We start from the raw sequence: 26975 nt of genomic DNA, 5'->3' as shown, positions 1-26975 counted from the left end.
AGAAAAGATAAACAATTACAATGTAAAAGATAAAATACTTGTGTGTGTGTGTTTTCAGGTATGTTTGAAGGCTCCTGTGTCCAGTATGCATCCGACTGCACCATGAAGATCGTGTTCAGCTGCTGTCAGCCCTCCGTAGTCGTTTCTTATGACACTGTACAGGGAATTCACTCTGTCTGGGCCCTGCGCAAGGTCACAAATGATGTGAGTGATAACAAACACACACACACACACACACACACACACACAAACACACAGAGTTTACCAGTACCTAATCTGTTACCACCTCTCACCTCTCTCAGGAGCGCTCAGCAGTCCTGCGGTGTCCGGCAGAGCCAGTCGGCACGCCTTTAGGCCTGATGGCTTCGGGCTTACTGACGTCACACCTCCGAAACATCTCCCGCCTGGACTCCCCCGGTGGGAGTGGGCCAGCTGGGCTCAGCGCTGGGACTGGAACAAGGTAATGAAAAGTGAAGTGAAAGTGGATAAGCGTAAAGCTACAATGATATTTTATTATATTGATGGGGGATGTAATTGGCAGGCACTAGGATGGGCTCAAGACTAACATTTTTTACCAGGAGCACAGTGGCCCGCTAACTTAAAAATGCTTAAAAGTGCGAGCAAAAAATGTAGGAGCACACACAATAAATTCACTTGCAAAGCAAATATTCACATTTCCTTTACATTCATCATCCTCACACACATTGGCCTGACACCTGTAATGACAGATGAAAAATTTACTTGCACTGTCTCATATTTTAGGGGCAAAATGCCCCCATTTAGAGGCAGCCTGGAGCCCTGGACTAGGATATGGTTCAATTAAATTAATATAGTTATTACAGTAAAGTTGAAAAATTAAATACATTTTGTACATAAGAGAAGAGAAACAGAAATATATATATTTTTTGCATTGTGTCAAATGTTTCTTATGACCACGTGACTTTCATTGACCCTCACTGGTCCCAGGTTGTTGTCTCACCCTGTCCTTGGTTTTCCAGCTGTCCTGCAGGCACGGGCTCTCCTCTCCACTACTCGGCTCTGCACGGCCACCAGAGCAGGATCATGACGTCCTCACCAGGAATTCACTCCCGTGTTCATTCACCCAGTATATCCAACATGGCCGCACTCAGGTGAGTTTGGCTTCAAAGTGAAGAGACGTAATGTTGAACTTTCCAGCCCGATTAAGAATAATAATGATAATATCATGTGTTTTAAATTTCTATCAGGTTTGTATGAGTATGTGTATTCTGCTCCACAACATCATCAGTGGTAGAAACTGTGCTCTATTTTCTCTCCTGCCATCTCTTCTATCCCAGCCGTGCCCACTCCCCGGGCATGGCGGCGCCGTCCTTTTCAGGTGCGTCTCGTTTCAACACGTCGTTCCACAGCCCGTCCTCCAGGGGGCACCACGGCCTGTTACCCTCCCCCAACAGCACGGTGAATGAGACGATGCTGGTGCCGGAGATGGAGCCCATCGTACCTGATCTGTGCATGGAGCAGCTGTGGAGTGAGACGGTCACCGCCGGCTGTCACAGGTAATTACCTGGACTGGAACCTACTGAAAACAGATGCAGAGTCTGTACTGGCCCCATGATTCATTTATATCAGTGACAGGCACTTATTGAGAATGAATTATTGATAGTTTTATTTTAATGTGATTTCAACTTTGTGTCTAGGAATCAACGCCGTTTATTCTGGCCAGTTCAGTATTATAAGGTTACATTCGTTTTCATACATCCAGGAATGAATTCCCCTGGTGTATGTCAGGGAATTTCTATATTTGTTACAATCTGGCATGTCTCAGCTTCCAACGAGCACCCCCTTTTCTCATTAGCCGGGAGCTGGGAGTCAGATATTGGTGATATGACAACGCCAGAGCAGCACCCTCTTTCTTAAAAACTGTTCTTCAGAAACCTGTGGGCCACTGAGGCTGCGTCTGTCTGTGATTTGGCAGCATAGTTACTGACTTTGTTTTGATTTCCACATCCTATGTATTTTTTTTGAAAGAGATGCTTCTGTTGTTGTTTTTTTCTCTTGCCTTTGTTGCTATTCTTGTTTAGCAATTGCTGTTGTTTTACATGAAATTGTTCACATTTTTGCATTTGCAGGGAGATGAGCAGTCAGGCGTCTAAAGTGTTCTTAACCTCTGACGTCTGTGAGAACCGCTACCTCTGTTTCCTGGTGGAGTCTCATCAGCAGCTCAGGTGTTGTATTCTTACACAATGCATGTATGAAATAGCATACACATAGTATTTATTAAGAAATCTATCTTAAAGTAGTGACCATCAGATTTTCATCCGATCTTTCTTCATTTCTCGACAGATGTGTGAAGTTCATTGAGAGCAACGATACGTCTCAGCTCATCTTCGCCTCCGTCACATGCATCAATGCCAAAGATGCAGAACCTCTGCAGGTACATTGAACTGTGAAGTCAGTGCTGAATAAGAAAGATGCAAAAATTAAAATGTGAATGTTTTGATTCACGTATGTCTAAATTTGCACTAAAATCCCTGCAAGCAACTAGCTATGTGGTATTTCTGGGGTATTTCTGTTTCTGCAGCTGCTGCCGCTGCAAAATGTGATAAAAGATACTAGAAATATTCAGTATGTGGGGCCTGAGTGAGAAATCAATGCAGCTCTGCACATTTACAAACGCACTCCTCTGCTTTCATTCTGTCTGTGTGTTTGTGATATCTTTATGTCAGACTGAATCGCTGGTCTGGGCTGTAGCATCAGCTACTGTGCGCTGTTGTGTGGGAAGTTGTGAACACTGTGTAGGATGCTGTACTGTATTATATTTAATGCAAGCACATGCATATGACTTCCATAAGGTATATAATTAGGTCTCTCTTTGTTCTGATTACCTACAGAAACTGGCTGAGCTGAGCTAAGTCTCCGCCTCAGAGGACTTTATTTAACATCATCATTAAATTTATGAATGAAGTTGTTATCCGTCAGCATTGCTGTGAAACAGTGACGATGTGGGTTACAATTGTGTTACTGTTTTCAGTTTTTAAAAATACTTTTGCAGTTTTCTCCTGTAAGAGATGTGTCTTAAGTTTTAAGTTTTTGATTAATCACACCTGCAACTTAAGCTTTTTGATTCTAGTCAGCTTTAAAAATGAGTAAATAAAGTAGATTAATTCATTATTCACGCAGAGATCACAGAACCAAATGTGATGAAAAACTGATTTACGTTTTTGAACCCTGCTGAAAATATTTGGGTTTTGGGCCGATGGACAGAAAAACCAAGTCAATTAACTGTCGATTTTAACTTTGGGAACATATAATAGTTATTTTTCACAATTTTTTTATATTTTACAAACAAAATGATTCATCAGTTACTTAAAAAACGATGGGCAAATTAATCAATATGAAAATAATTGTTATTTGGAGCCATCAACACGTTTCTCACCATTAAAACTTTGATCCACAGAACATAGATGCCATGCTGGTTCTGGAGGCCTGTGGCAGCCTGGTTCTCTACACAGGAATCACCAGGGTGAGGAAAAGGCTCAAACCTGTTGATACACACTCCTCAACATCACCAAATGATAATAACTGATGAATATTTCTAGTCGTTAGAGTGTTTTTTTTTTACTGGGTGGTGAAGTCATGATATTGATTTCCTGGTGTCCCTTCAGGTCAGTAAAGTGTTTGTCCCTGGACTCCTGTCGCTCACCTTCAACCTCACCAACCACCTCCCTCAACTCAGCACGCCGGGCGAGAACATCAGCACGCCGGCCAACGCTGGCAGTAGGCACCTCCCAAGACTGGATGAGGTATCACCATGTGTTGTAAACATATTATTCTTTACAGATGGATAGATTTCAAAATTTGATTCACTGCATTCTTGCACTTTTTTATTGTTGAAAATGTCAGTTCCCCTTCTTGTTGTTGTCTGATAAACAATTTCCTCAGAGCGAGATAATCCGTCACAGTAAACGCGAAGGCCTGATTTGGTTTCCTGTTTTATAATTATTTCATTCTCGCTGCTTGAAATAATCAGGAAATATAATCTCTCTCAGACGTGTTAAACCTTTTTGCTTCATCTCTCCTCCTCCTCTGCCTCTTCTCCCCTCCAGGCCGCGATGCCCTCACCGGTGTCAGAGCTGAGGGGTCCAAACATCAAACACCACGAGGCTTCATTTTTGGAAGATTACAGCTTCCAACAGGCCATGCCCTACATCCATGCCTTGCGGGACCCCGTCTGCAACCGGGTCACTCTGGTAGGCTGGCTCACGTGTGTGTGTTTGACAAATCAAATGACCTTTGCCTCACTACATGTGCTCTGACATGTACAACTACACATATTAAAAAACATAACATACCTTGTGAGGTAACACTTTATAATAAGTACACACTATTAAGCATTAGTTAAGCTTTGAATACTGACTGTATCATTTATAACACATGAATACTCATTAGTATGTAGTTTATAAACAGAATTAAAAACGTTTTACTCATCATTGATAAGCACTGACTGTAATTATAAACTACATACTAATGAGTATTCATGCATTATAAATGAAGAATTCAGTATTTATTAATGCTTAACTAATGCTTAATAGTGTGTACTTATTATAAGGTGTTACCACTTGTGATGCATCTAATACTGATGGAGGGCAGATCGGATCATGTTTGGGTTTTATTTTTCAAGAATTGTATGTTACCAGATGTGGTCTGGTCTGAAATTAGATGGATTAAAGCAGCCATGACGAGATGAAACTAGATCATGAAAGGCTCATGATCAGTCCAAAGATTAGTTAAAAACACAGGTTGTTGGTCTGTTGCAGAGTTATGCTTTTGTTTTGCATCTGCAGTTGTTTAAATTCCTTTTAAATTCCTGGTTCAGCAATTCATCACAGTTTGCTGATTGATCCCACACTTCTCCTTTCGGGACCAGAGGGAGCGTGAGCAGAGCAAGAGCAAGGGTACCGGTACATGCTGCAGCCAGGAATCAAACCAAAAGAAAAATCGTGCTTGGAAATGGATGAGCCTGGATGTTAATTTGTGTTTTCAACTTCCTGTTGTTTTACAGTATAGCACACAGAGGGATAATTGTCTGCTGTCTGTGCAGTAAAAGGTTGAAGTGCATTAGTGGGAGCTCCAGACTGACCGCTGCTGCTGCTGCTGTTATGATTCTTGTCTGAGATGTGTGTGTTTAATTCAGGCCTATTAATATCTGTGATTGAAATATGTCTGTGTGGGTTGGGTTCCTATATTAGAGTTGGTATAGGAAGTCTCTCACACACACGTCAACAGATTCCTTTGACTCACTGATATGTCAGCGTGGACACTAGTTGTTTGCAGATGCTGCTTGCTGGATGGAACACTGTGTATTGTCTGTTGAAGATTTTTCTTCTAATCAATGTTTCTCTCTAATCAGTTCAGTGGCGCTGTGAAATGATGAGGAGCAGGACCCAACTCTGCAGGGGAAAATATAACATTAAAAATTATGTGATTAGTTCTTCACTTATAAATCAACAGCTCATATAATAAAAAATGATGAATAATTACTTGGATGAATCATCTTAAAAAACGAGAGCTGCTCTTTGACTAATAAAAATTTTATTCAGCTACTCATCAATGATGTTTACTTTAATGTGTGATGTTTGCAGGTGTAGATCAGACCTTTCTTGTGGTATGAGGCTGTGAACTGAGATAATTTAGGTTTTAGATGTGGATTTGTTTCTGTCAGGTCTGTAGTGTTAAACTACAGTTCATGCTTTGCAGATTTAATGTCACAAATGCTATGAGTAAACACACATGCTCCTGTCAGCTACTCTCTCTCTCTCGTATAGATTTCTAGGATTTGCTGTAAATGATTTATCGTCAATTTATTATTGTTGATCCAATTTTGATGCACTGATATTAAAACTGAATTGAACTGAATTATACAGTTTATACAATTTCTCTCTCTCTCTGTATAGGAACTAAACAGTGGCACGATGCTGAGGATCTCTATCCCAGAGATCGCTACCTCAGAGCTGGGTGAGACACACACACACATACACACACACACGTTTGTAGTTCCTAATAAACTACACTAAAATAAACCTAAATCTTACTATAACCCTAAAACAAAGTCTTAACAAATGAGGTTGTGCAGCCAAAATCTTCCATCAGTGACAAGGTCTAAAACTCTAAAACTAAAAAGTCCACGAACATAACACACACACAGACAGACAGACACAGACAAGCGGATACTTCTGTAAGATGGATCCAGACATATACAGTGCAAATAATGATTTGAAAACCATCCATATTGCGCTATTGCATCACTGCAGTTGCTCAGTAATGGTTTCTATTGTTAAAATGTGTACTTTTTTTAAATGAGACCACGCACACACGCGCAGATGGCTGAGTCAGAGCAGTTAAATCCTGGAAATTAGGTTTGAGAGCTGCCCTATGTTGTTACACTGTGACGTATAATCTTGATGTATCGAAGATGCCATTACAAGGCAGACGGGCACACACAGACACATACACAAACTCAAACACACACTCAAACACACACTCATGCAGTATCCCACTGATAATGATTAACCCGCTGGATCAGTGAAGTTTCAAGTGAGAAAAAAAATCTGAAAAATCAGATGCACATGTTTTCACATCTTTTCTTAATATTAAGTATTTTTTCCTCTCTCTTCTTTTCTGTGGCAAACACGTAAATTGACCTAAAATAAATAAGACTTTACATTCACTCAAATCTTTATCACCTTCCTTTGGAGTTTTATCTTTTATTAAATTAAATTAACCCTTTAGGATACCTACAGGGAGAATAAGAGTGGAATAGGATGGAACGACCTATTCACATGACAGACAGTACAGCATGGTTAATCCATGGGAATGCTGGGTAATTAGCAAATTAACACACAACCTCTCTGTTCTCCAGGTCAATAAGATCCATACTTCATCTTTAAATAGACACATAAACAGGTATACATGTGCTATAGATACATGGAGATAAGAGTAAATGAAATAATCCTTTATTAATCCCACAAAGAGGATTAAGCACAAGTAATATTAGCATGTTGTTGTAGGCCACTCGCTTCTCTGCTTGTGTTCACGTATGCAGAGTTCCCACCAAAGCTGATCTAGTTTTTTTTGTTTCTACTGTCAGACAACAGATCAAGCTTGAATTCATTTGAAATAAAAAAAAACTTTTAGCAGAAGTCCTATTTGTCCATCCCAGTTATACAAACTCTGAATCTGTTTTGTGTTTTGTTGGGTGATAATTCGATTAGAGGTTTCTCTTCACATCATTCTCCTCTGCATGTTGCACATCACACTGTCATTCTTGTTATTGTTTTCACAGTCAGGATTTTTTCTTTTTACCCAGATTATAATTCTGTAAAGTTTTGTTTTTCCTTTTGAAACATTTAGTTGTGCAACAGATGGTAGAAAGCATCCAAACTTTAAAATTTACTTGTTGCAGCTCCTTAGTCTTAAATGCACAGACTAGTTTATAACCAAGAACTTAATATTTAATGTGACAGTATATTTCATTTTCTATCTAACCCGGTCACTTGGTAGATCTTTTATTTTGCATTGTTTATTTTCCGTTTGGTCCCTGAACCTGTTTTCATCTCGCCATCTACTCTGACCATGAACTTTGGATGAAAGAATGAATGGAGTTTGTTAATCTCCTCCAGCTTTTGTCAAACCTCACCTTTAAAAACAAGAATCATATTTATCATTTTAAAGCCTTCTGCGTCACTAACTGTCTGTCTGCTTAATGTGTGACTGCCTTTGTGTCTTTGCCACGTGTTGCTCCCCATTATTTAGTAATCGATCCTACAGCCGACACTTTCTCCCACTAATGAAATGGCATTTGTCCACCTCCTCTCTGACCTTTCCCACTCTGGATGTCCAATTAAGATAGCCTGGTGACGTTGATTAGGAATCTCATTGGTCAGAGTAGTTAGGAGTCACAGTAACACTAATTACTGTCATGGTGGTGGGTCCTTTTTTAATTTCCTATTTTGTTTTCTGATCTTAAGGAGAACTATACTGGATGATGAAAAGTTCCCATAGTCTTATAGTAGTCCTTTTTAAAATAAGAATCAGTAACTTGAGACCATTTAGACTTTAATATGTTTTTAAAAAATATTTTACAGATATGACATGATGTGTTTCCTTCTCCGTTTTCCTCTGATCTGTTTCAGTGAGGAAATGCCTTCAGGCGATTCGATTAATTCTGCCCAAGGAAGCTGCGATGAAGGTTTGTGGAACTGATGATTAGTTCTGTATAAAACAACAACAATTTATCAGTCTTATCTCTTATCTATTGGCCAATATTAATTTACTATGCTAATATAGTTATTTTCTAAGTGCCCTGCGTGTATTGAGCATGTAACCATGTGCAGAGAGACAGTCTGCTATTTAAAGGGATAGTAGACATTTCGGCAGATTGGCCCATTGCCATAATCCCTAAAGTTTTAGCAGTAGGTTTGTTTCCTTCAATTGTCAGTGCAAGCTATTTTTAGAACAGCGGAGCAGGCAAATACAGAGACTGCTTGCCGAAAAACTGCCCCTGAAGGCAACGTGCATCAGTGGTTTTGCATGAATTTACCTCGAAAACAACTCTTGGCGCATTTCCACTAGCATGGCTCGGCTCGGTTGTGTTTCCATTACAACTGAGTATCACTTGGTGCCTCCTCGACGTGGGCGGGGTCGTCATAACACGGCTGCGCGAAACCGAAACCCTTTCGTTCCATGTGGTCGTGGTCGTGGCCGTCGAGCTCCCTCTGAATCCTTTCTTCTGCAACCAGAGTCAGGAACGTCTGGACCTCCTCGACCGACCAAGGAGTGGATTTCTTCTGAGAAGCCATCTCGTGTTCGAAGTCAAACAGCAGTACAAACTGAAGCAAAGTGGTGTCTTGTCTTGAGTCTTGTTTTTATTTACATTCTAGTCGGTCGTCGCGCGGTTATGACGCTTCCAGTGACGACACTCATCGGCCAATCAGTGGAAGGCAGTCGGCTGACGTCACGTTTTAGTAACGCTTCGGCTCGCTTGGAACCAGGGCTGAGGTGATACCAAAAGTGTACCTGGTTGCAGGTACTGCGTGCTAGTGGAAACACGCAAATAGCGCGCCGAGCCGAGTCGAGCCGAGCCGAAGCGCGCTAGTGGAAACGCGCCATCTGTCTCGTAACGTTCTGTAATCTCATAGCGTGGTGAATGTGCAGGTCACAACTTGTCCACCAGAGCGTTTTGGAGTTGTTGGATTGTGTATTTGATGAGTTTGATGAGGGAAACCAAGAAATCCCATCAGCCTCCGTAGCGTAGCTCTGAGCAGGTCACGGCTCTGCTCCGCCGTTCTAAAAATAGCTTGCACTGACAAATAAAGGTAACAAACCTACTGCTATGACTATAGGGATTATGGCAATGGGCCAATTTGCCAAAATGTTGAACTATCCCTTTAAGATAACCATTGTACCAGGATTGCTTTTTTATGTCTCAGCAAACACATTCTCATCTTATTCAAAATGACATACATCAGATAAAATTCATTAGCTGGAATAAAAAAAAAAAAGGTGTTTCATACAGTGATTGAGAAACTCATTTTACATTTAATGTTAAGTCAAATAAAAACTCCAAAGTGTTTTCCTCCAGGTGTTGGTGAAGTGGTACAACATCTACAACGCGCCCGGCGGTCCCAGTGCTCATGCAGAGTGGAACCTGTTTGTCACCTGTTTCATGACCCTGATGGGCTACAACACGGAGCGCCTCACCTGGACAAGAAACGTGAGTCAGCTGCAGCTTCTGTTCTGAACCTGTCAAACCTCGTTGCATCACAGTGTCACATGTCTTGACCTTGCTGTCTGACGCTTCCCCCCACTCTCTCTCTCTCTCTCTTTCTCTCCACAGCTGCATTTTGAAGTGCCTCTCTCTCCAGTGATTGCAGCGAAGAAGGCTCGTCCCTCTGATGGAGGCTCTGATGAGGTGTGTGACTGCAGTGGGATCTGTTGAGATGTTTGTGGCACGTTAATCACCACAATACGAGAGGATGTTTTGTCCCTAGAGTAGGTGTCAACGCAGGATAAATACTCAATATTTAACGGACACGTCTGCCTTTAAAAGTAAAGCCTCTCTTCACCCCTGTAGTCTTCCTTATCTCAACTACAATAACACGTGGCTATATAATAATGGAAATATTGCTTTTTAATGGCTTAAATATATTTTTTTAGACAATTGGTAGTGATGATGGCCAGATGTGTGTTTTACCTTTGAAATGTTTTGGAAACATCTTGGAAATCTTTTTAAATTTGCAAGGTGTCTGTCCATTGTTCCCATTTGCATCGACACAACATCTAAACAATTCCCTGATGGAGACATAATCACTTGGAGCCAAGGATGAACTGATATAATCATAGGTCAAAAGTTTGGGTCACTGTGGCCTGTTTTTAGCCACAGCTCAAGAGCTTGTGAGCTAATTATGACACAAATGGAGTAAAAGAGGATGTGATGACATTTTATATCCAAATGGTCAAAGGTAAACTTTGCTGTGACATCATACAGTAAATAGGAGATTATGACCATCTTTCCAGCAACTTGGCTTGTGTGTGGTCTCACCAGAGCAAAAACACGACCGTCAAATGTCAATCAGCTGGAGGCTCAGACTCGGGCTCTTTGAGTGTGTGTGTGTGTGTGTGTGTGTGTGTCTGCATGAGTCAGTAACAGCAAACCGTTGACCCTGCCAGCCGGTGACCTCTGAGCTCTGTGTGCTTCACCAGTGAACTTACACTACAATTATCCACATTTTCACTGACTTTTATCTCCTCTCCCTGCAGGACTGGGACTACTTGTTGGGGTCTCATTACCACCGTCAGATGAATTTCCAGCCTGCCTGTGGCCCAGTGGACTCCAGCGGCTCCGGCAACATCTTGACCTTAGAAACTGAGGGCATGTCCTCGGTATGTAACTCACTCTGTTGAGCCATTTGCTGCATATTTTGATTAGCTTCTTTTCTTTTCGCCATCCTCTTCCTTGTTCCCTCCAAATCCTTAATTTGGCCACTCTTTCCCCTCTTACATTCTCACTTTGTCGTAGATGTCCTCCCCCTCCAGTCCGTCTCTGAAGTTGGACAGTTCAGCTCCGCTCTTCCCCCACATCCCTGCACTTTTCTACGTTCTCCACCTGCTCTACCAGGAGCTGCAGCTGGACGAGCTGCAGAGAGCGAGAGCCTCGTCACTGGTGTGTCTGCTGCAGCAGCTGGCCAGGTAACCGCTGCTGAATGTGTGTGTGATTGTGTGTTTTTGTGTCTCTGTTAATTCACAGGATGCAATGCTCACATATGAAGTTGCAGAAAAAGCAAAAGCTGTTGCTTTAATACATCAGGGTTACAAACAGAGACAAAGACAACCACATCTACCTTCCCTCCAACTATGTTTAACACTCACATGAGAAGTAAACGTGAATGCATGGCTCATTGTTTTCGTTGAAAGCTTGTTTGTAATCAAGGCTCTTTAGTGGTGTGTATTTAGAAATAAACTTCAACAGGTTGTCAAGTGACGGCTGTGATTGGTGGCAATGACATTAACAGAATAGGTGGAGTGGGAGAGTGAAGCGCTCTACAGAGTAATTGCCCTGTGTTGGTTCGTATGTGGGCTGCTGTCAAGTGTGGTGCACGATTTTTTTTTACACTCTCTCTGCTTTATCAGGCTAAAATGGTGATTTTATTAGACATTGTGATTAAATGAGTTTGTTTAAAAAACAAACAAACATTTTAATCACAAATATTTTGGGATGAAATTGGTTTTGTTCCTCATCATTCAGCACATTATATTGAGATTTATTTAAAAAAACCCCACTACATTTCAAAGCATAAAAAATTGCAAAACATAAAATACTTAGAGAATATCAGGTTCTGTGTATCAATACAGTAATTTCACCAGGCAACCATTTATCAATATCTATAATTAAATACTGTAGACATAATTTTTGTTGTCTGTTTTTACATTCAGTAACAATGAAACTTTATTTATCTCTATAATTGCAACAGTTCGCCTACTACGTCAACAGATGCATTGTAGAAGTTAATGTGAATAGTAATGTATGAATAACCACAAATATAAAAGAGCACACAAAGTAATTAATACAAAAGCACAAAAGGGAATTGATTGGGCTGAAATAATAAGGGATTCGAGATTTAGTTTAACAAATAGATTTACAGGAAATGTGATGTGTTGATTCTTGCATCATTTGTGCAAAGTTGGATCAATGTGCGCACACTGATCATTTCTCACACACTCATGCAGCTGGAGATTGTGTGGGCGTCAAGATTAAAAAGTATTGATTATCTGATGTTAAGCAGAACAATGGTAATGACTCACAGCTGTTAATTACTCTGCGTTATGTGTTTAATTCCAGTTCAAAAACAAGTTAAATGCCATAAAGGCTCTGTGAGCATGTGGAGCCATTTTTAGATTTGATTCAAGGTCCTGCAGCAATTTAATGTCCAGATGGACAGACATCAGGGAAAGACCTGGTATAAGATAGACTCAATCTTTCTTGTCATTGTAATGCACTCTAATAATAAAGATTTTATGCTGTTGCTATATTGATTACCTATACAGGGATGATACTATCGTTTTTGTTTTGTTTTTATCCGCAGAGATCTCCAGCTGGATGAGTACGTGGATCTGTACTGGAGAGACTACCCTTCATTATTAAGTGGCTTCACTGAGAGCTGCCTCATAGACCAGGGTAAGAACTATTTAATAGTCTGATAATGGCATCAAGTCAGGAAACAGACAAGACATGCTGCAGTGGCACAGATAAGGCTGGATGGTCTGCTGCTGATAAAGGCCGACTCTGCAGCTCCGGCGTACGTCCCAGGTTTCAACTCTTAAACAGTAAATCTTCACAAGTTGAGTGAGTTCAAGTGGATGCAACAGGAAAGGCACTTAACATGTAATATATTGTCAAGTGCCTTTGAGACGGTGATGGTGAAGTTTCACTTATAGCTAGTGTCCAAATCTGTTTACAAAAACGCTGCCTCGCTGCTTCTGGCAGGGCTATTTGGGTGCATTTTGCCCCTTGTCCACCACTGATGGTGATTGGTATTTACTCTGTGCAACATTTACCATGATTAAAAGAGGAAATCATGTTAAAATAAATGCACAATTTCGACATGTCTGACTGCTTCAGTATTATTCATAAAACTGGAAACAAAAGCCTTAAGAATAGCCAAAAAAGGGCACATTTGGACTAAACAGTTTTTTTGTTTTTTGAAAACATCTGTCATACAAACGAATAATGCATTTATTGGAAACTGTTTTCAGCAGTGGACTAATAAACAAATGATGATAATGAAAAAGGTAAATTGTGCTCTGTGCTCTGTGGTCATGCTTTTTGGACAGTGACGCTCTACGTATGGCACTAAACACGACGTATCAGGCTTGGTTTGGTCTTTGCATAAGATTTTTGACATAAGAATAACGTAGAATAACACCAACTTTTAACTTTAAGCATTAAGCTGAATCATTCATTTATAAAATGTACTGTCTCCCTCTCCTCTCATTTTGTTTCCCCGCTCATCTTTTCCTCTCCTTGTCCTCACCTGTCTGTCTGCTCAGCTCTGATTGGACAGATGCAGCGTCCCTCCTTCCTGAGGCCAGAGCCACCTTGCGTATTCAGCTGGCTCAGTAGCTGTCTGAGAGCAGAAGAGGTCTCACCTTTCCCCTACCTGCCCGGCATCTGTCAGAGGACCAGGCTGCTGGTTCTGGTACGAATTACGTTCCTCTAAAAGACGTTGTGAAATTAAATTGTTAACACTACAGCCAAACTGGTAATCTTGACCAAGGACATATTTTAAATCCCCAGTTGCAAAAAAGATGCTAAAACTGGGTCCTCATCCTCTATTTGTTGCTGGTATTTTGACTTAATCTAATAGTTTTTAAAAGGGGGAGCAGAAGGGGAGCATTAGCCTAGCAGATACCGCTGTAAACAACAAGAAAACAGCAGGAAGATGTACACAAATGGACCGACGACGAGGTCGCCAACTGTCGCCCAGCAATTAAGCGGCGATCGAAACTCATGACGTCACCGCGGGGTCCGACTCTGCAGTGGAAACACGGCCACTGAGAGGGCCGAGTGAGAGGACGGTTCCTGTAGAAGTTCCTACCCCCTCCCTTTACCAGGAACTCCTGCAGTGGAAACACGGCTATTAATGACAAGACCGCCTCTGCTGGCTAATTTATGATCATTTTATTATAATACTGCTGTGAAAAGTAACTCTGTACAATTACTGCATCTTTGGCCTAGATGTGAAGATGCCATCAAATCTAACCAAGTACTACAACAAACAACAGCAACAAAAAGATGATAAATAGCAGCTCAGACTTCAATCTTAATCACCACAGCCCTATCCTTAGAATCTACCTTGTAATACAGTGTGTATATATATATATATATATATATATATATATTGGATCATAAATCACTGACAAAGACAGATACAGCTCTGGAGAAATCCAAGTCCAGTCCATCTTTTATATCAGAAATTTTAAATCCAAGTTGCACGATCACCTTGAACCACCTTGACTTCAAACAATCAATGTATTTTTTTTGCATATTGTTTCATGCCACAGAGGGATGGGGACTTTCAGCCGTGATTGAAAAAAAGATTTCACAGTAGCACAATGTGATTTTCATAAGAGCAGATTTGATTTGTCAGAGATTATGCAGCGTTTAGAGCGTGGTGCTGGTGTCTGAGTACATATTTTGTGCTTAATGTCAAAGAGTTGGTGTTGGTCTTTGTAAACTTGATTTTTCGCCTGCTCCAAGGCTTTGTGCTGTGTGTGCTGTGTGTGTTTGTGTGTGTTGTGTGTGAGATGCAGAGGGTAAAGAGTTCAGCTTTGATTGAGACAGTCAGATAATCTGTTTGTGCAGCATGTCTGTGATTCTTTTTTTGAACATAAAGAGCAAGTACGTCATGGTATGGATGGAGATGTGCACATCTGTGTGTGTGTGTGTGTGTGACTGATAGATTCAACCTTTGCTTATCAATGAAGGAAGGACACTTGAAAACGAGTCTTATTTCCAGCTGCTATTGTTTCTCTAGTCAATGACGGAGGTGATGACGACTTGGCCCCAGTTTATGTTTGTGTAGCAGCGAACACACAGGTCACAGAGGTGTCTGACTTTGATGTCAAAGTCGCAACTTTATTTCTTAGTTACTACGTGGATTTTTTTCTCCAGATATCGAGACAAGTGTTTTGGAAGATTAGATAATAACAATAATATTTGAGAAAAACTGGATTGTGACATGTGTGTGCCATTAAAGAGGAGGCACAAACTACGACTAATGATGACTATGTGAGAGACTTTAGAGAAACATACAGTATATAGACCCATAGATATGAGTTATATGGATATATAACATATACAATAGAAATGCATTGTCAAAAAGTCCTTAAAAAACTTGTGTTTTTCTAAGTTCCTGAAAATGGTTAAATATACCATTTCCTCTTAAATTCTCTTTTTGTGATTTTCTAGTTATTTGCTGCATGGAAACCCACTAGCCTGAGGGTGGCAAACATTTCAAGCTTTTTAGGTTTAAAATGAGTTTGTTTTTGTGAAACTGGCTGTTGTGTTAAACCAGTCTTAGAGTAAATATCGTAAAGAAACTGTTTTGCCTCTGCTATGATAAACAACACATTTGCAAATGAGCCTTAAATGACACCTAAAACATGACAGTACCAGAGACAGATTTAAGTCTGTGTGGATGGGCAACAGTGGTATCTACACTGCTCTTGTTGTTCCTCATCTGCCTATAGGTGGCGTAGTTTTTTTTTTGACCCAGCAGGTCTGACCCTGCAGCTGGATAACATAGGCTTCATATCAACAGCTCTGCTCTTGAAGGTGGAGTACAGGACAGACTGAGGCAAACACACGAGGTGTTACAGTGTGAGGACATTGTGCTGTTTGTACAAGCTTTGGTTTTACAGCTTGGCATAGGTAGACACAGCCAGGACAAGCTCCTCCTCCTCCATTTTCTTGGTTACCAGGGTGACAGGTCCCACACCCAAGCTGATTGGCTGGCTGGAAAGGAGCTGCAGTGACCATGATCAGTGCACCTTTTTTTACAAAGTTGTCAGATTTTCATTGAGAAGCATCTGGAGCACATCTGCACAAAAACATGCATGAGCTCTGGTGAAAAAGACACATGTTATCTGTCCTCAGTTGGACCAATTGAAAAACAACATCAATATCTTCAGTCCCATATTAGCCATCTTCTGATATCTCCTCCGAAGTATAGACACAAAAAAAAAACAGAGACTGAGTATATTTGGTGTTCAACCTACATCTTGTAAGAGTATTGATTGAGTTTACGCTTGCCGTATGAAATGTGCTATGTACTAAATACATTTGACTTGACTTGACTTGATCATCTATAACTGGTGAAGTTCTTTTTAAATAGTTTGACCAGATATTTGAATGCTAAAAACATGTCAATGTCACTCAACTGTGTACAAATGATTCCTGTGTCGTTTCTTTTCTTCTGTGACTTTGTTTCTCTCTCTTCTTTTTTTTCCAGAGTTACGCTCTGTACATCGCCGGAGATGAAAATGCTACTTCGACAAATGTGTCAAAGTACCTGGTCAAGATCTCTGCAGGTTTGTTTGTGTGCATGTGTGACCACCAGCCTCCAACACATCACTTTACACCTCTTTGATTGTGTCCTGGGCCTGAACCCTTTCTCTCTCTGTGCTTGTGTGTGTGTGTGTGTGTGTAATCATTTATTGACAACCAGCCCTTATTACCTGCCCGTAGTTCCCTGCAGGGCCCAGTAACACAGAAATAAAGACGTGTGACGCAGGTTTGTGTGTCACCTGATTTCTGCTGTTTGTTTTTGCTCGGACGGTGCAGAGGTGACAGGAGTCGCTTCAGGTCTTTGATCGGCCCACTGACACAGAATTGGATTTTGACTTTTGTAGTTGGTCTTGGGAGTGTTTTTTTTTTTCTCTCCCTCTGCTGCACTACAGTACGTCGGTATTTTTCAGTGGCAAAACAAAACCCAACAACAACAGCTGTCATCCCACATAAACGCAGTCCTCCACTCACCAGGAACAAAATGTCACCTTCATTCAGCCTCTTTGTTTTCCCACCCATTGTTTTCAGTGACGGGGTTTAAGAGCCAGTCAGTGGGTCAGTTTTAAAATGCTTGAATACAGTTCACATGTGATGAGCATGAATTGATCTCTCACAAATTAGAGAGCATTTTAATGAACCTGTTGATCTCTGTCCTCTGCTGTTGGCCTCTGCCGTCTCTTCTCTCTCTTATCTTCCTCTCTCCTCCAGGCCAGAAGTCATGTGACAGTGAACCACAGTACAGAAGGTAAACAGAGGAAAGGCATTATGATAATGTTTTTGTATTGCAGTAGCTAAATGCTGATAGTATGATGATTAAAATGTTTAAAGTTCATGGTGGTTCACGGTTAAAATGGCACATCAAACTCACTTTTAGTAACTAAGATCTAATTTCAGAAAAAGTATTACATTTTTTCCTTTCGTTACATTAGATTGATAACCATTCATCTTTCTAATATTCTTGTGTATATATTCTAGACAGAGCAGTGTGAAGGTCAATGTTTCCTGTGAGAGTCTGGCGGAGCAGCTGGTGGTCTGGCTCACCTCAGAAGGTAAAGACGAGCAGAGTCTTCTCACACCGAGGAAGGTTTACCTGAGCACAGCACAGCACAGCACCTGTTTGCATTAATGTATAGATTTGTATTCACATAGTTTGAGTGAGTGGACAATAGTCCCAATAGTGGGAATAGTCTCACTCACAGGCACAGCACGAGTTTCTGTTTATCCCCCGGCACTTTATCATAAACATTATACAGAAAGACACAAATGGAAGTTTACAGCATTTAAAGTATAAATGTATGTACTGTACATGTAACATAGGAACACAGCTTCCTTACCTTTTGTCCTGTAGCTTTGTTTGTGAGCGCAGATGAGGCAGGTGTATAACTTGAGTCAATCACATCCTTCTTATTTCACTGGTCCAGGTTTCACCCTGAAGGACCTGGAGTCGGTCCCGTTCGGCGTGGCATTGCCCATCAGAGAGGCCATCTACCGTTGCCGGGAGCAGCCGTGCTCCGATTGGTCCGAGGAGGTCTGCATGCTGATTGGGCGACAGGATTTGACCAAACAGGCCCACAAGATGACGCTGGCTAAGACCAAAGCTGTGAGTGAAAGCTTTCCAATCGGAGCTTTGTTTTTATTGTTAACTACTGTTATTGTGGCTGTGTCTAAACATGTTTTTCAATATTTGTTTGTCTGTGTCTCCAGTCCGTAGGCACTGGTTTGTCCTTGGAGCCCCCGGCAACGACAGAGGCGGATGAAGAGGAAGACGGGATGTCGGACATAATCCAAGAGGTAACACACTATCTACAGTAACTTATCTATCTAACTTTGTTAGTTATCTAGAGATGTGACTCCTAAGCTCTTGTCTTGTCACATCCCAGCTGTCACGTTGCAGATGTTCCTTTAAATTAATTTAAAAACTATGAATTATCTGAAGCAAAAATTGACGTTTCAATATAATCCTTTCAAGACTCATACTTGCTGTATTTATGCATTTATTTATCACCCATTTATCCATTTATTTTTGTTAACAATTGTGAGGTTGAAAAAACAGGAAAACTGACATGCGTGTTCGTTTATTCCAAGAGAGGACAAACAACGACCTTCCGGTTAACTATTTATTAAATTGGATCATCAAACGAATCAGATACAAAAAGACTCTCCTGTTCAAGAAAGCGCAGACTGCAAGCAGAGCGAGAATTCTCTGTCATCTGCTCAAGACAAAAGCTTTACATTCATTTTTAATACTTCGCACTATGTGTGTGTAATTAATTCTAATTGGTCAAAAACAGGTTGGGAGTGGCTGTTGTTTAGACTTAGCCCCCCCTTCGTTGGTGCGCTCAGGCTGGCACAGGTTGGTCTCATCTTCCCAGCACACGAACGTCTGGACCTGAAACACAACAAAACCCTCCCTACACTGACATAACTTTTCTGTCCGGTAGATAATACAGATCATAAAACTCTTCCACACAATGCTTCATTCAGCAGACTTCACAGGCCTCTCATCCTCTCCTCCCTTTGGCCTTGGCTGGCTGTTTTACTTTCACTCTCTGTGTGCTCTCAATTTGCCTTTGAATGAGCAAACAGGTCACTGGTATTCATTGCATTATGAATTAAACTGAACACAAATCTATATGGTTTGCTTACAAGTTTCAGTTGTCTTTAAACTCAATGGGTTAGTCAAAAATATAAGACACAAAAGGTCAGTTAAAACATGAGACTAAACTTTACTACTACTGTACCTAAAGTGAAAGCATAAACATGTACATAAATCTTTCTATATGTCCTGGCTCCTATCTCAACATGTGTTAACCCTTCGTACCACGGGGTTAATGCTTGACTCCCTCACATTCTTCAACAGGACACAACAGCTCAATACAATTTAGACAGTTTTCACCCTAACACAATCTAAATGAATCTATTTTTACCTGTAACTTTGCGTAATGCAAATGTCCCCTCTTAGGAAATCACTGATATACAGTAGAGCCATAGCCTGTTGTCTCAGTGTAACCTTTTATAAAAATACAGTTGTTTTTTGTTTTTTTAAGCCCGTTCAGGTAAAACATGCCTCTGAATATTATTTGAGTGTCAAATCTTATTTGAATCTGCTTTTCTTTTTTGTAACATGACAGTTTACAGTATGTATGTCCTCTGCCCTCTGCAGGTCACTGGGCTGATCTGGAGTCAGGATCTGAGGGTCCAGGAGGTCCGAAGGCTCCTGCAGAGTTCCCGACCGGTCCGAGTCAGTGTTGTCCAGCTCCCGGAGGTTTCTGACCATGAGTACATAGAGGAAAAAGAAAACAAGTGAGTTTGATTCATGTTGGTTCTGACTCCATCTGGTCTCAGAACATAGATACACTTTGTTTGAGATGGGTTTTTTTTTGCTCTTTTGTGGTCTTTTGCTGACTTTTCTGTCTTCAGTTTCTCCTTTGTTATAAGAAAATAACTTGTTTATTCTGCCTCTCAGTCTGTAATAATGTCTCTTCCGTGTCTTTGTGTCTTCCTCAGACTCCTGCAGTTGTGTCAAAGGACCATGGCTCTCCCAGTCGGCCGAGGCCTCTTCACTCTCTTCTCCTATCACCCTGTGCCGACTGAACCTTTACCTGTCCCCAAACTCAACCTGACAGGTAATATGATCATAGTGAAGTGTCAATATTTTTACTTTTCATTGGCTAACATCATTAAATGTGTGGAATATTTGCCATTTTTTAAAGTATTTCTCCAGACAGGAAGACTTAAGATGATTTGATTAATACTCAGAGTGCCCTGAAGTGTTATCATCATATTGAAATTTTTGTGATTTTACTGTTAATTTCCTCTCTCCTTCTGCAGGCCGCGCCCCTCCCAGGAACACGATGGTTGATCTAAACAGTGGGAACATTGATGTGCCTCCTAATATGACGAGTTGGCCCAGCTTCCATAACGGAGTAGCTGCTGGACTCAAAATAGCTCCAGCTTCACAGGTCAGTCTGAAAACCAGAGCTGCATCACCTCCTCATCACGTCTTATGCTCAGTCTTACACACCTGCAATAAAACAGTAAATAAACACAGTAACAAACCCTCCTTATTCTCAAATCTTCTTTTTGTCTGCTCAGGTGGACTCAGCCTGGATTGCCTACAACAAGCCAAAGAGCCCTGAGCTTGCTAATGAGTATGCAGGTTTCCTTATGGCCCTGGGCCTCAATGGACACCTCACCAAGCTGGCCACACTCAACATACATGACTACCTCACCAAGGTACACACACACATGCGCACAGAAGTATTTCAAGATTTCACACCTTGAGTTTCACAGCACAAACAAGCAAATACACACATGTATACATATAAAACCCCGCAAGCACTCACAGGTAGATCTACACATAAGATTTAATTACAGTAGTACCTTCTACTATAATGCTCAGTTTACTGTACACTGAGCTCTGAATGACTGTATAAACACAGAAACTCTTAGGTAAAACAAAAATGAACTTAAATACAGTTTACCCAAAGGTACCTCCCATCTATTCTCATTGTCATCTACACACACTAAAGCATGCACACCCCTACACACACATTTTTCTCAAGATGACTGTAAATGAGAGATGTAAACTCGCATCAGAGCCTGGCAGCCACTCAAAACGAAACTCTGCCCTCTGAGAACTTTGAAACGAGACGAGTCCTTCCCACTTTCAGGTGAGAAAAACAACAGGATGCTGCAGGCCAAACCTTATTTTTTGCTCAATTAAAGATCGAAGATGCGGTCGGCGATAAAGAGGAACCCTTGCACCAAATCCACACATTGTCCACAACCAGTTTGAGATTGATTCATTTTTTCAGTTCCCATTTTGATTCAAGATACGAGCAGCAGTTCATAAAGACGAGTGAACTTTCTATATCAGTCATTTCTCTATAAATGAAATGTGAGAATGTTCTCATACAGGTTACGAAGTACTTGAAATTTGATGAAAATACACTTTACAAAGCGGCTGAATGAAAACCCAGAGATGCAGCAGAAAAGGCTCAAACTTTGGGTGCAAAACACTCATGTGATCTGCAAAATGTTCTCTTAGACATATTGAATTTGTTTTATTTTCTTCATTGCAGTGTTCCTTCTTTAAAAAAAAAGTTATTTTGTAATGTTCATGCTGACTTCATTTACTAATTACCATAAAGTTCAAAAAGCCATTTTACACAAAGAACTAAATATCCTTGTGTTTTTATGATACATCATGGCCTTAACTAACTCATCTCACCTTGTACAGCATAAATACCACCAATAATGTATATTACACCTTTAGTTACAGTTATATTGTAGTTAAAGACTAATGTTACTGTATGTAAAATAACCATACCATGCAGTTATAACACAGAAACAATTTAGCGTAGCATACACTGATTCATAGTCCTAATTCAAACTACAGCAAACGTTGCAGACTATAAGATGATAGACAGGTGTGTGTCTGTCTGAATGAATGTGAAGAACGTGGTTGACAGTGAAGCCTGTTTGTAGCCGGTGGTTTTCTGTCGGTTTCTATTCTCGCTGAAAAAGAGAAATTACACTGACATACTTTGGATCAGTTCGTCAGAATTCTCTATCGTTGTGGTTTTACAGAGGATGTGTGTCTGCATGTGTATATATATATGTGTGTGTGTGTGTGTGTGTGTTCCTCATCTTTCAGGCATCCCAGTGTGTTCGTCTTGTTTCTGCAGCTTTTAACAATGACAAACTGAGCCAGCATTTTTTTTAAACTGTGGCTTTAAAATCTCTGCACTTGTTTGAATCTGTTGTTCATTTAAAAAAAAAATTTGATTTTTTTTTCAGTGTCAGCAGAAAAATATAGGTCAGAGTTAATCTGAATCTGTTGAAATCTATTGTCAGTGAACTCACCAGAGAAATGAAACTAGCCCACAATCATACTGGGATGTGCTTAAATTAGATTTCCTGGGTATTTTTCAGCATTTTGTAATGAATCGTCAGGTTTACGTTGTTTAAACTGTGGCATTTGAAGTTTACTTGTGGAGTCGTTAACTCATTGGCTGAATGTTTGATGACGCAGTTTGATCATTGGCGTTTTAATTGATTAACCTGACAATTAGTTAGGTTCTTTAACAGAGTGATTGATCTCTGGCTATCCTGTACAAAATCTGGACTTTACGCTCAAAATGTTAAATTTTTGACCCGTTTCAAAGGATTTGAGGTATAACATGTATACAGACATGTATGGTCTGCCTTTTTGATTACTAAACACAAACACACACATACACGCAGGTGATCCACAGGGGTCTAATGAAAACTGTCGGTCATGGTGAGTCGGTGTGGAAGCTGATTGGACTCCACAGACACCAGAGTCACAGTTAAGAGCTGATTACATTGGAAGTCATTTATTGTGCTGTAGCGGGGGGGACACACACTGAGCTGCACGATCTGATGTAAAGTGACGTCTATGTTTTTATTAAAACCGACCTTTCTTCGCGGAAAAACTCTGTTGTGAACAGAAAAATCCTTTATATTGTCTGTTGATACTATGATAGAAGTTATTATTGTTAAGAAGTTTTTATTATCTGTATTTATCGTTGACGACTCTGTCCTTTCCTTGTCCCCGTCCCTCTGTCAGGGCCATGAGATGACCAGCATTGGGCTCCTACTGGGGGTGTCTTCAGCCAAACTGGGCACCATGGACATGTCGATTACCCGCCTGCTTAGTATACACATCCCTGCCCTGCTCCCACCCACCTCCACTGAGCTGGACGTACCACACAACGTTCAGGTAAGAGGAAGTGAAGCACATCTAACTCAAATAGTCCTTCACCACCTGACACACACATCAGTCTGTCTCTAGTGGATATACAGAGACTGGGAAAAAAAACTTACTGGAAGACAGGAAATAATAGTTTAGTACTAGGCCTATACATTATTTTAAATATTTGATACATTTTGTAAAAACTAAATTAAACAATTATTTTCAATTATTATATTTAACTTTAACCTTGTTGCTGTAATCTGTGACCTATAGCCTCAAATATCTCTCAGTAAAGCACTTTGAACTTCAGGGTTTGTTTTAGCTTTCTTAATATTTAATGTTTTGTAGTTGAGCAGACGTTTACAGCAAAAAAAGAAAGAAAATGTAACATTTGATTCTCCGTCTGTTCTGCAGGTTGCTGCTGTAATTGGCATCGGGCTGGTGTACCAGGGAACAGGACACAGACACAATGCTGAAGTCCTGCTGTCTGAGATAGGTAGGTGTGTGTGTGTCTGCGACAGATAAATTACATGTTTTTAAGACAAGGTCTGCAATAACTATTGTTTTTTTTTTTTCACTTGGCACAGTGCTGTCAAAATTGCCATAAATAGGCTTCATCAATGGTTAACTGGAAATGTGCCACACAACTGTTATCATAATCAGTTGTTTCAGTCGTTATTCAAATGATAATACCAAACTGCCTCCAGCTTCTCAAATATGACGATTTTATGTTTTTGTTTCTCGGGTACAGTATGTGTAAGACGAATGTCTGTCGTTTCTGAGTCATTAGTTGAATACGATTTGAATGCATCACACTGGGCTTAAATGAACATTTTACAAATAATACATAATATAAGATTAAGAATGTTCACTTTTTATAATGGTCCAATTAAACAATGATGAAAATGATTGTTGGCTGCGCTCTTAAACATACATTAAAATTAAAGAAAAGCTTGACTCTGTCTTTTATCTTGTCTTTGTACACTAAACAGGCAAGAAAATATACTGACTCTGACTTTGAAAGCCTCTGGTTCAAAGTTAAACTGAAGCTCATCATAAACATTAAAGGCCCTGACTTTACTTATATTCAGGTGGAGGAGGTCGACCCTCTTTACCATGCTGCTGTTTCTTGACCTTTTGATCTTTTCTTTGAGTGTGTTTCATGTCATGGAGAGTTGGCGTAATTGTGTTTGTCTGTGTGCGTCTCTTAGGTCGGCCCCCTGGTCCGGAGATGGAGTACTGCACAGACAGAGAGTCCTACTCGCTGGCTGCTGGTCTGGCCCTGGGCATGGTCTGCCTGGGGGTGAGTCACCGCACATAAAAGCACTCGAGAAACACATGTAGATCCGTTTGTTGTTGTTGTTGTTGTTTTAACCTGCAGCTAGTTACAGGAAGGTGGGGCTCATATCAGAATGAATCAGATTTTTGGGTGTTACGTGAACTTGAACTTTACGTACTTTGTTTTTTACCGGGGGCAGTGCTATTTTCCTCCTGTACATTTGCTTATTGTTATACCATTGCATTCTCACACAACCAGTGTCATTGTTATCTGCCATTTAACATCATAAACACCAAACAAATACGTTGACGATTAACTCACCATTCTGTTTCTTCATATTTCTCTCATCCTGCCTCATATCTCTATTCCTCCTCCCCATCACCATCCTCTGCATGTCTTTTCCTGCTGTCTGTCCTTGCAGCATGGCAGCAACCTGATTGGGATGACAGACCTGAATGTCCCTGAGCAGTTGTATCAGTACATGGTTGGGGGCCACCGCAGAGCTCAGGCCGGGGCCAACCGGGAGCGACACAAGTCCCCCAGCTACCAAATCAAGGTAGACTGAGGAGTCCTTTCTCTGTCCTGTTATTTCATTGTCCTCATATGGTTATGAAAACTCTACAGCTAGATAATTGCACGTGTATTAACGATGATCTATCAATACTCGTTCCAGGAGGGTGATACAATCAATGTGGATGTGACGTGTCCAGGGGCCACGCTGGCCCTCGCTATGATTTACCTCAAGACCAACAACAGGTGAGACAGGACAAGAACTAAACAAGGAACTTGTTTTATAGACATAAAATATCAATGACTAATACTATTTGTTATTGGTATCTTTACTCTTTTACTTACCAAGTATATATTGTATTTCATGGATGTGGATCTGGCGCCACAGTGAAAGACAAAGTTTTGCCTTTTATAGTTGGCATCATTTTGTTATAAATCTACCAAAAGTGAAAAAAAATGAATAAAAAAAGAAGAGGCTCTTGTAAATCCCAATAAATGGCACCTCACAACATATAATGATAATCATCAGTGATTTGTAACTCAAGATACAAATTGGTCACAGTCGAACAGACATGGTGTTTTTTCTTCTTAAGGCAACGCCAGCAACAGGAACTGCAGTACTTTTCATAGCACCACAAATCAAACAGGCAACTGTTCATTTCATGTGGAATAACAAGCTTCTAAAAAAATACAGTTTGCCAAATGACCTGCAGAAACACAGTTGAGTGTAATTGCCGACCCCTCGTCCTTTAGATAAGCAATGTTGAGGAAACATTGTTGATTTGACAGTGTGGAAAACGAGATGCCCTATTTTATACACTGTCCGTCCAAAAAAAAAAAAGTCACCACTTGGATTTAATGAAGCTAATAGGTCAGAGCCTCCCATTGGATAAATACTGCATGGATGATTATGTTTCAGCTCGCATCAATTTATCCATCCCTAACTGATGCAGTCTCATTTCTTAAACAACCATGTCGGAAGACACATCCTGTGGTCGTGGAGAAGATGTTAATCTGTTTCAGAAGGGTCAAATTATTGGCATGCATCAAGCAAATAAAACATGTAAGGAGATCACTGAGACTACTAAAATTGGGTTAATAACTGTTTACGCATTATTAAAAACTGGAAGGATAGTGGGGAACCATCATCTTCAAGGAAGAAATGTGGTCCAATGAGAATCTTTGAAAAACTAATGCGACTCTGGATGGAAATAAATGTTGTGACATTGCAGAAGCTTACTGAAACCATGCATGCCATAATCAAAGCTAAAGGCAGTCCAACGAACTGTGACTTTTTTTCTTTGGACAGGCAGTGTATTTTGTTTTAAGAAAAAATGATAGCTTTGATACTAGAATGAACACATGAATATAAATACAACACAGCATTTATGAATCACACAGAATCGTCCACCATTACTGCGTTAACCCTCTTCTTCCTGTTAACATATATAAAGAATTGAGGAAGTTTCTGTATCATGGAGCAGAGCATCATAACCTAAAATCTAACATCTCATCCCTCAGTGGCTCCAGTTGTTGTATTATGCTACAGGAGAACAAAACCTCATCTCCTTCTGCTATTGGTCAAGAGGTTCCTGTCTTCTTCGAGGCTCATCTGATGCCAGCTGTCGATTGGTTCAGCGGGTGCTCAGAGAGGGTATTAACACCTCCTTGTCTCTTTGCGGCTCTCTTCCCCCAGGTCGATTGCTGATTGGCTGAAACCTCCAGACACTTGGTTCCTCCTGGATTTCATCAAGCCAGAGTTTTTGCTGCTGAGGGTTAGTGTGGTGCTTAATGTGTATGTGCATGAATGTACATGTGTGTGTGTGTGTGTGTGTGTGTGTGTGTGTGTGTGTGTGACAGAT

The 26975-nt window shown here is 40.6% G+C and overlaps 1 protein-coding gene across 3 annotated transcripts in view; it reads left to right on the top strand.

The window, feature by feature from the left end:
* anapc1 (anaphase promoting complex subunit 1) overlaps window positions 1–26975 on the top strand; it is a 48902-nt gene that overhangs the window by 3469 nt on the left and 18458 nt on the right. For all 3 annotated transcript variants that reach the window (XM_085799513.1, XM_085799514.1, XM_085799512.1), the window contains exons 8-39: window positions 59–204; window positions 303–460; window positions 999–1130; window positions 1317–1535; window positions 2109–2204; window positions 2323–2413; window positions 3437–3502; window positions 3645–3782; window positions 4086–4229; window positions 5934–5994; window positions 8172–8227; window positions 9620–9751; window positions 9875–9949; window positions 10798–10920; window positions 11057–11226; window positions 12621–12712; window positions 13585–13733; window positions 16548–16626; window positions 17312–17348; window positions 17579–17652; window positions 18025–18203; window positions 18308–18394; window positions 19767–19906; window positions 20111–20229; window positions 20435–20565; window positions 20699–20839; window positions 23199–23351; window positions 23739–23820; window positions 24536–24627; window positions 25025–25159; window positions 25277–25359; window positions 26810–26888. In XM_085799513.1, the coding sequence (XP_085655639.1) occupies window positions 59–204; window positions 303–460; window positions 999–1130; window positions 1317–1535; window positions 2109–2204; window positions 2323–2413; window positions 3437–3502; window positions 3645–3782; window positions 4086–4229; window positions 5934–5994; window positions 8172–8227; window positions 9620–9751; window positions 9875–9949; window positions 10798–10920; window positions 11057–11226; window positions 12621–12712; window positions 13585–13733; window positions 16548–16626; window positions 17312–17348; window positions 17579–17652; window positions 18025–18203; window positions 18308–18394; window positions 19767–19906; window positions 20111–20229; window positions 20435–20565; window positions 20699–20839; window positions 23199–23351; window positions 23739–23820; window positions 24536–24627; window positions 25025–25159; window positions 25277–25359; window positions 26810–26888 (3659 nt within the window). The remainder of the gene's footprint in view (window positions 1–58; window positions 205–302; window positions 461–998; window positions 1131–1316; window positions 1536–2108; window positions 2205–2322; window positions 2414–3436; window positions 3503–3644; window positions 3783–4085; window positions 4230–5933; window positions 5995–8171; window positions 8228–9619; window positions 9752–9874; window positions 9950–10797; window positions 10921–11056; window positions 11227–12620; window positions 12713–13584; window positions 13734–16547; window positions 16627–17311; window positions 17349–17578; window positions 17653–18024; window positions 18204–18307; window positions 18395–19766; window positions 19907–20110; window positions 20230–20434; window positions 20566–20698; window positions 20840–23198; window positions 23352–23738; window positions 23821–24535; window positions 24628–25024; window positions 25160–25276; window positions 25360–26809; window positions 26889–26975) is intronic.

Source organism: Trachurus japonicus, chromosome 15 (assembly GCF_045865225.1).
Source record: "Trachurus japonicus isolate A0001 chromosome 15, Traja_1.0".
Taxonomy (NCBI): Eukaryota; Metazoa; Chordata; class Actinopteri; order Carangiformes; family Carangidae; genus Trachurus; species Trachurus japonicus.
Note: the sequence above shows the minus strand (reverse complement) of the source record. Positions and strands in the feature narration are given on the sequence as shown.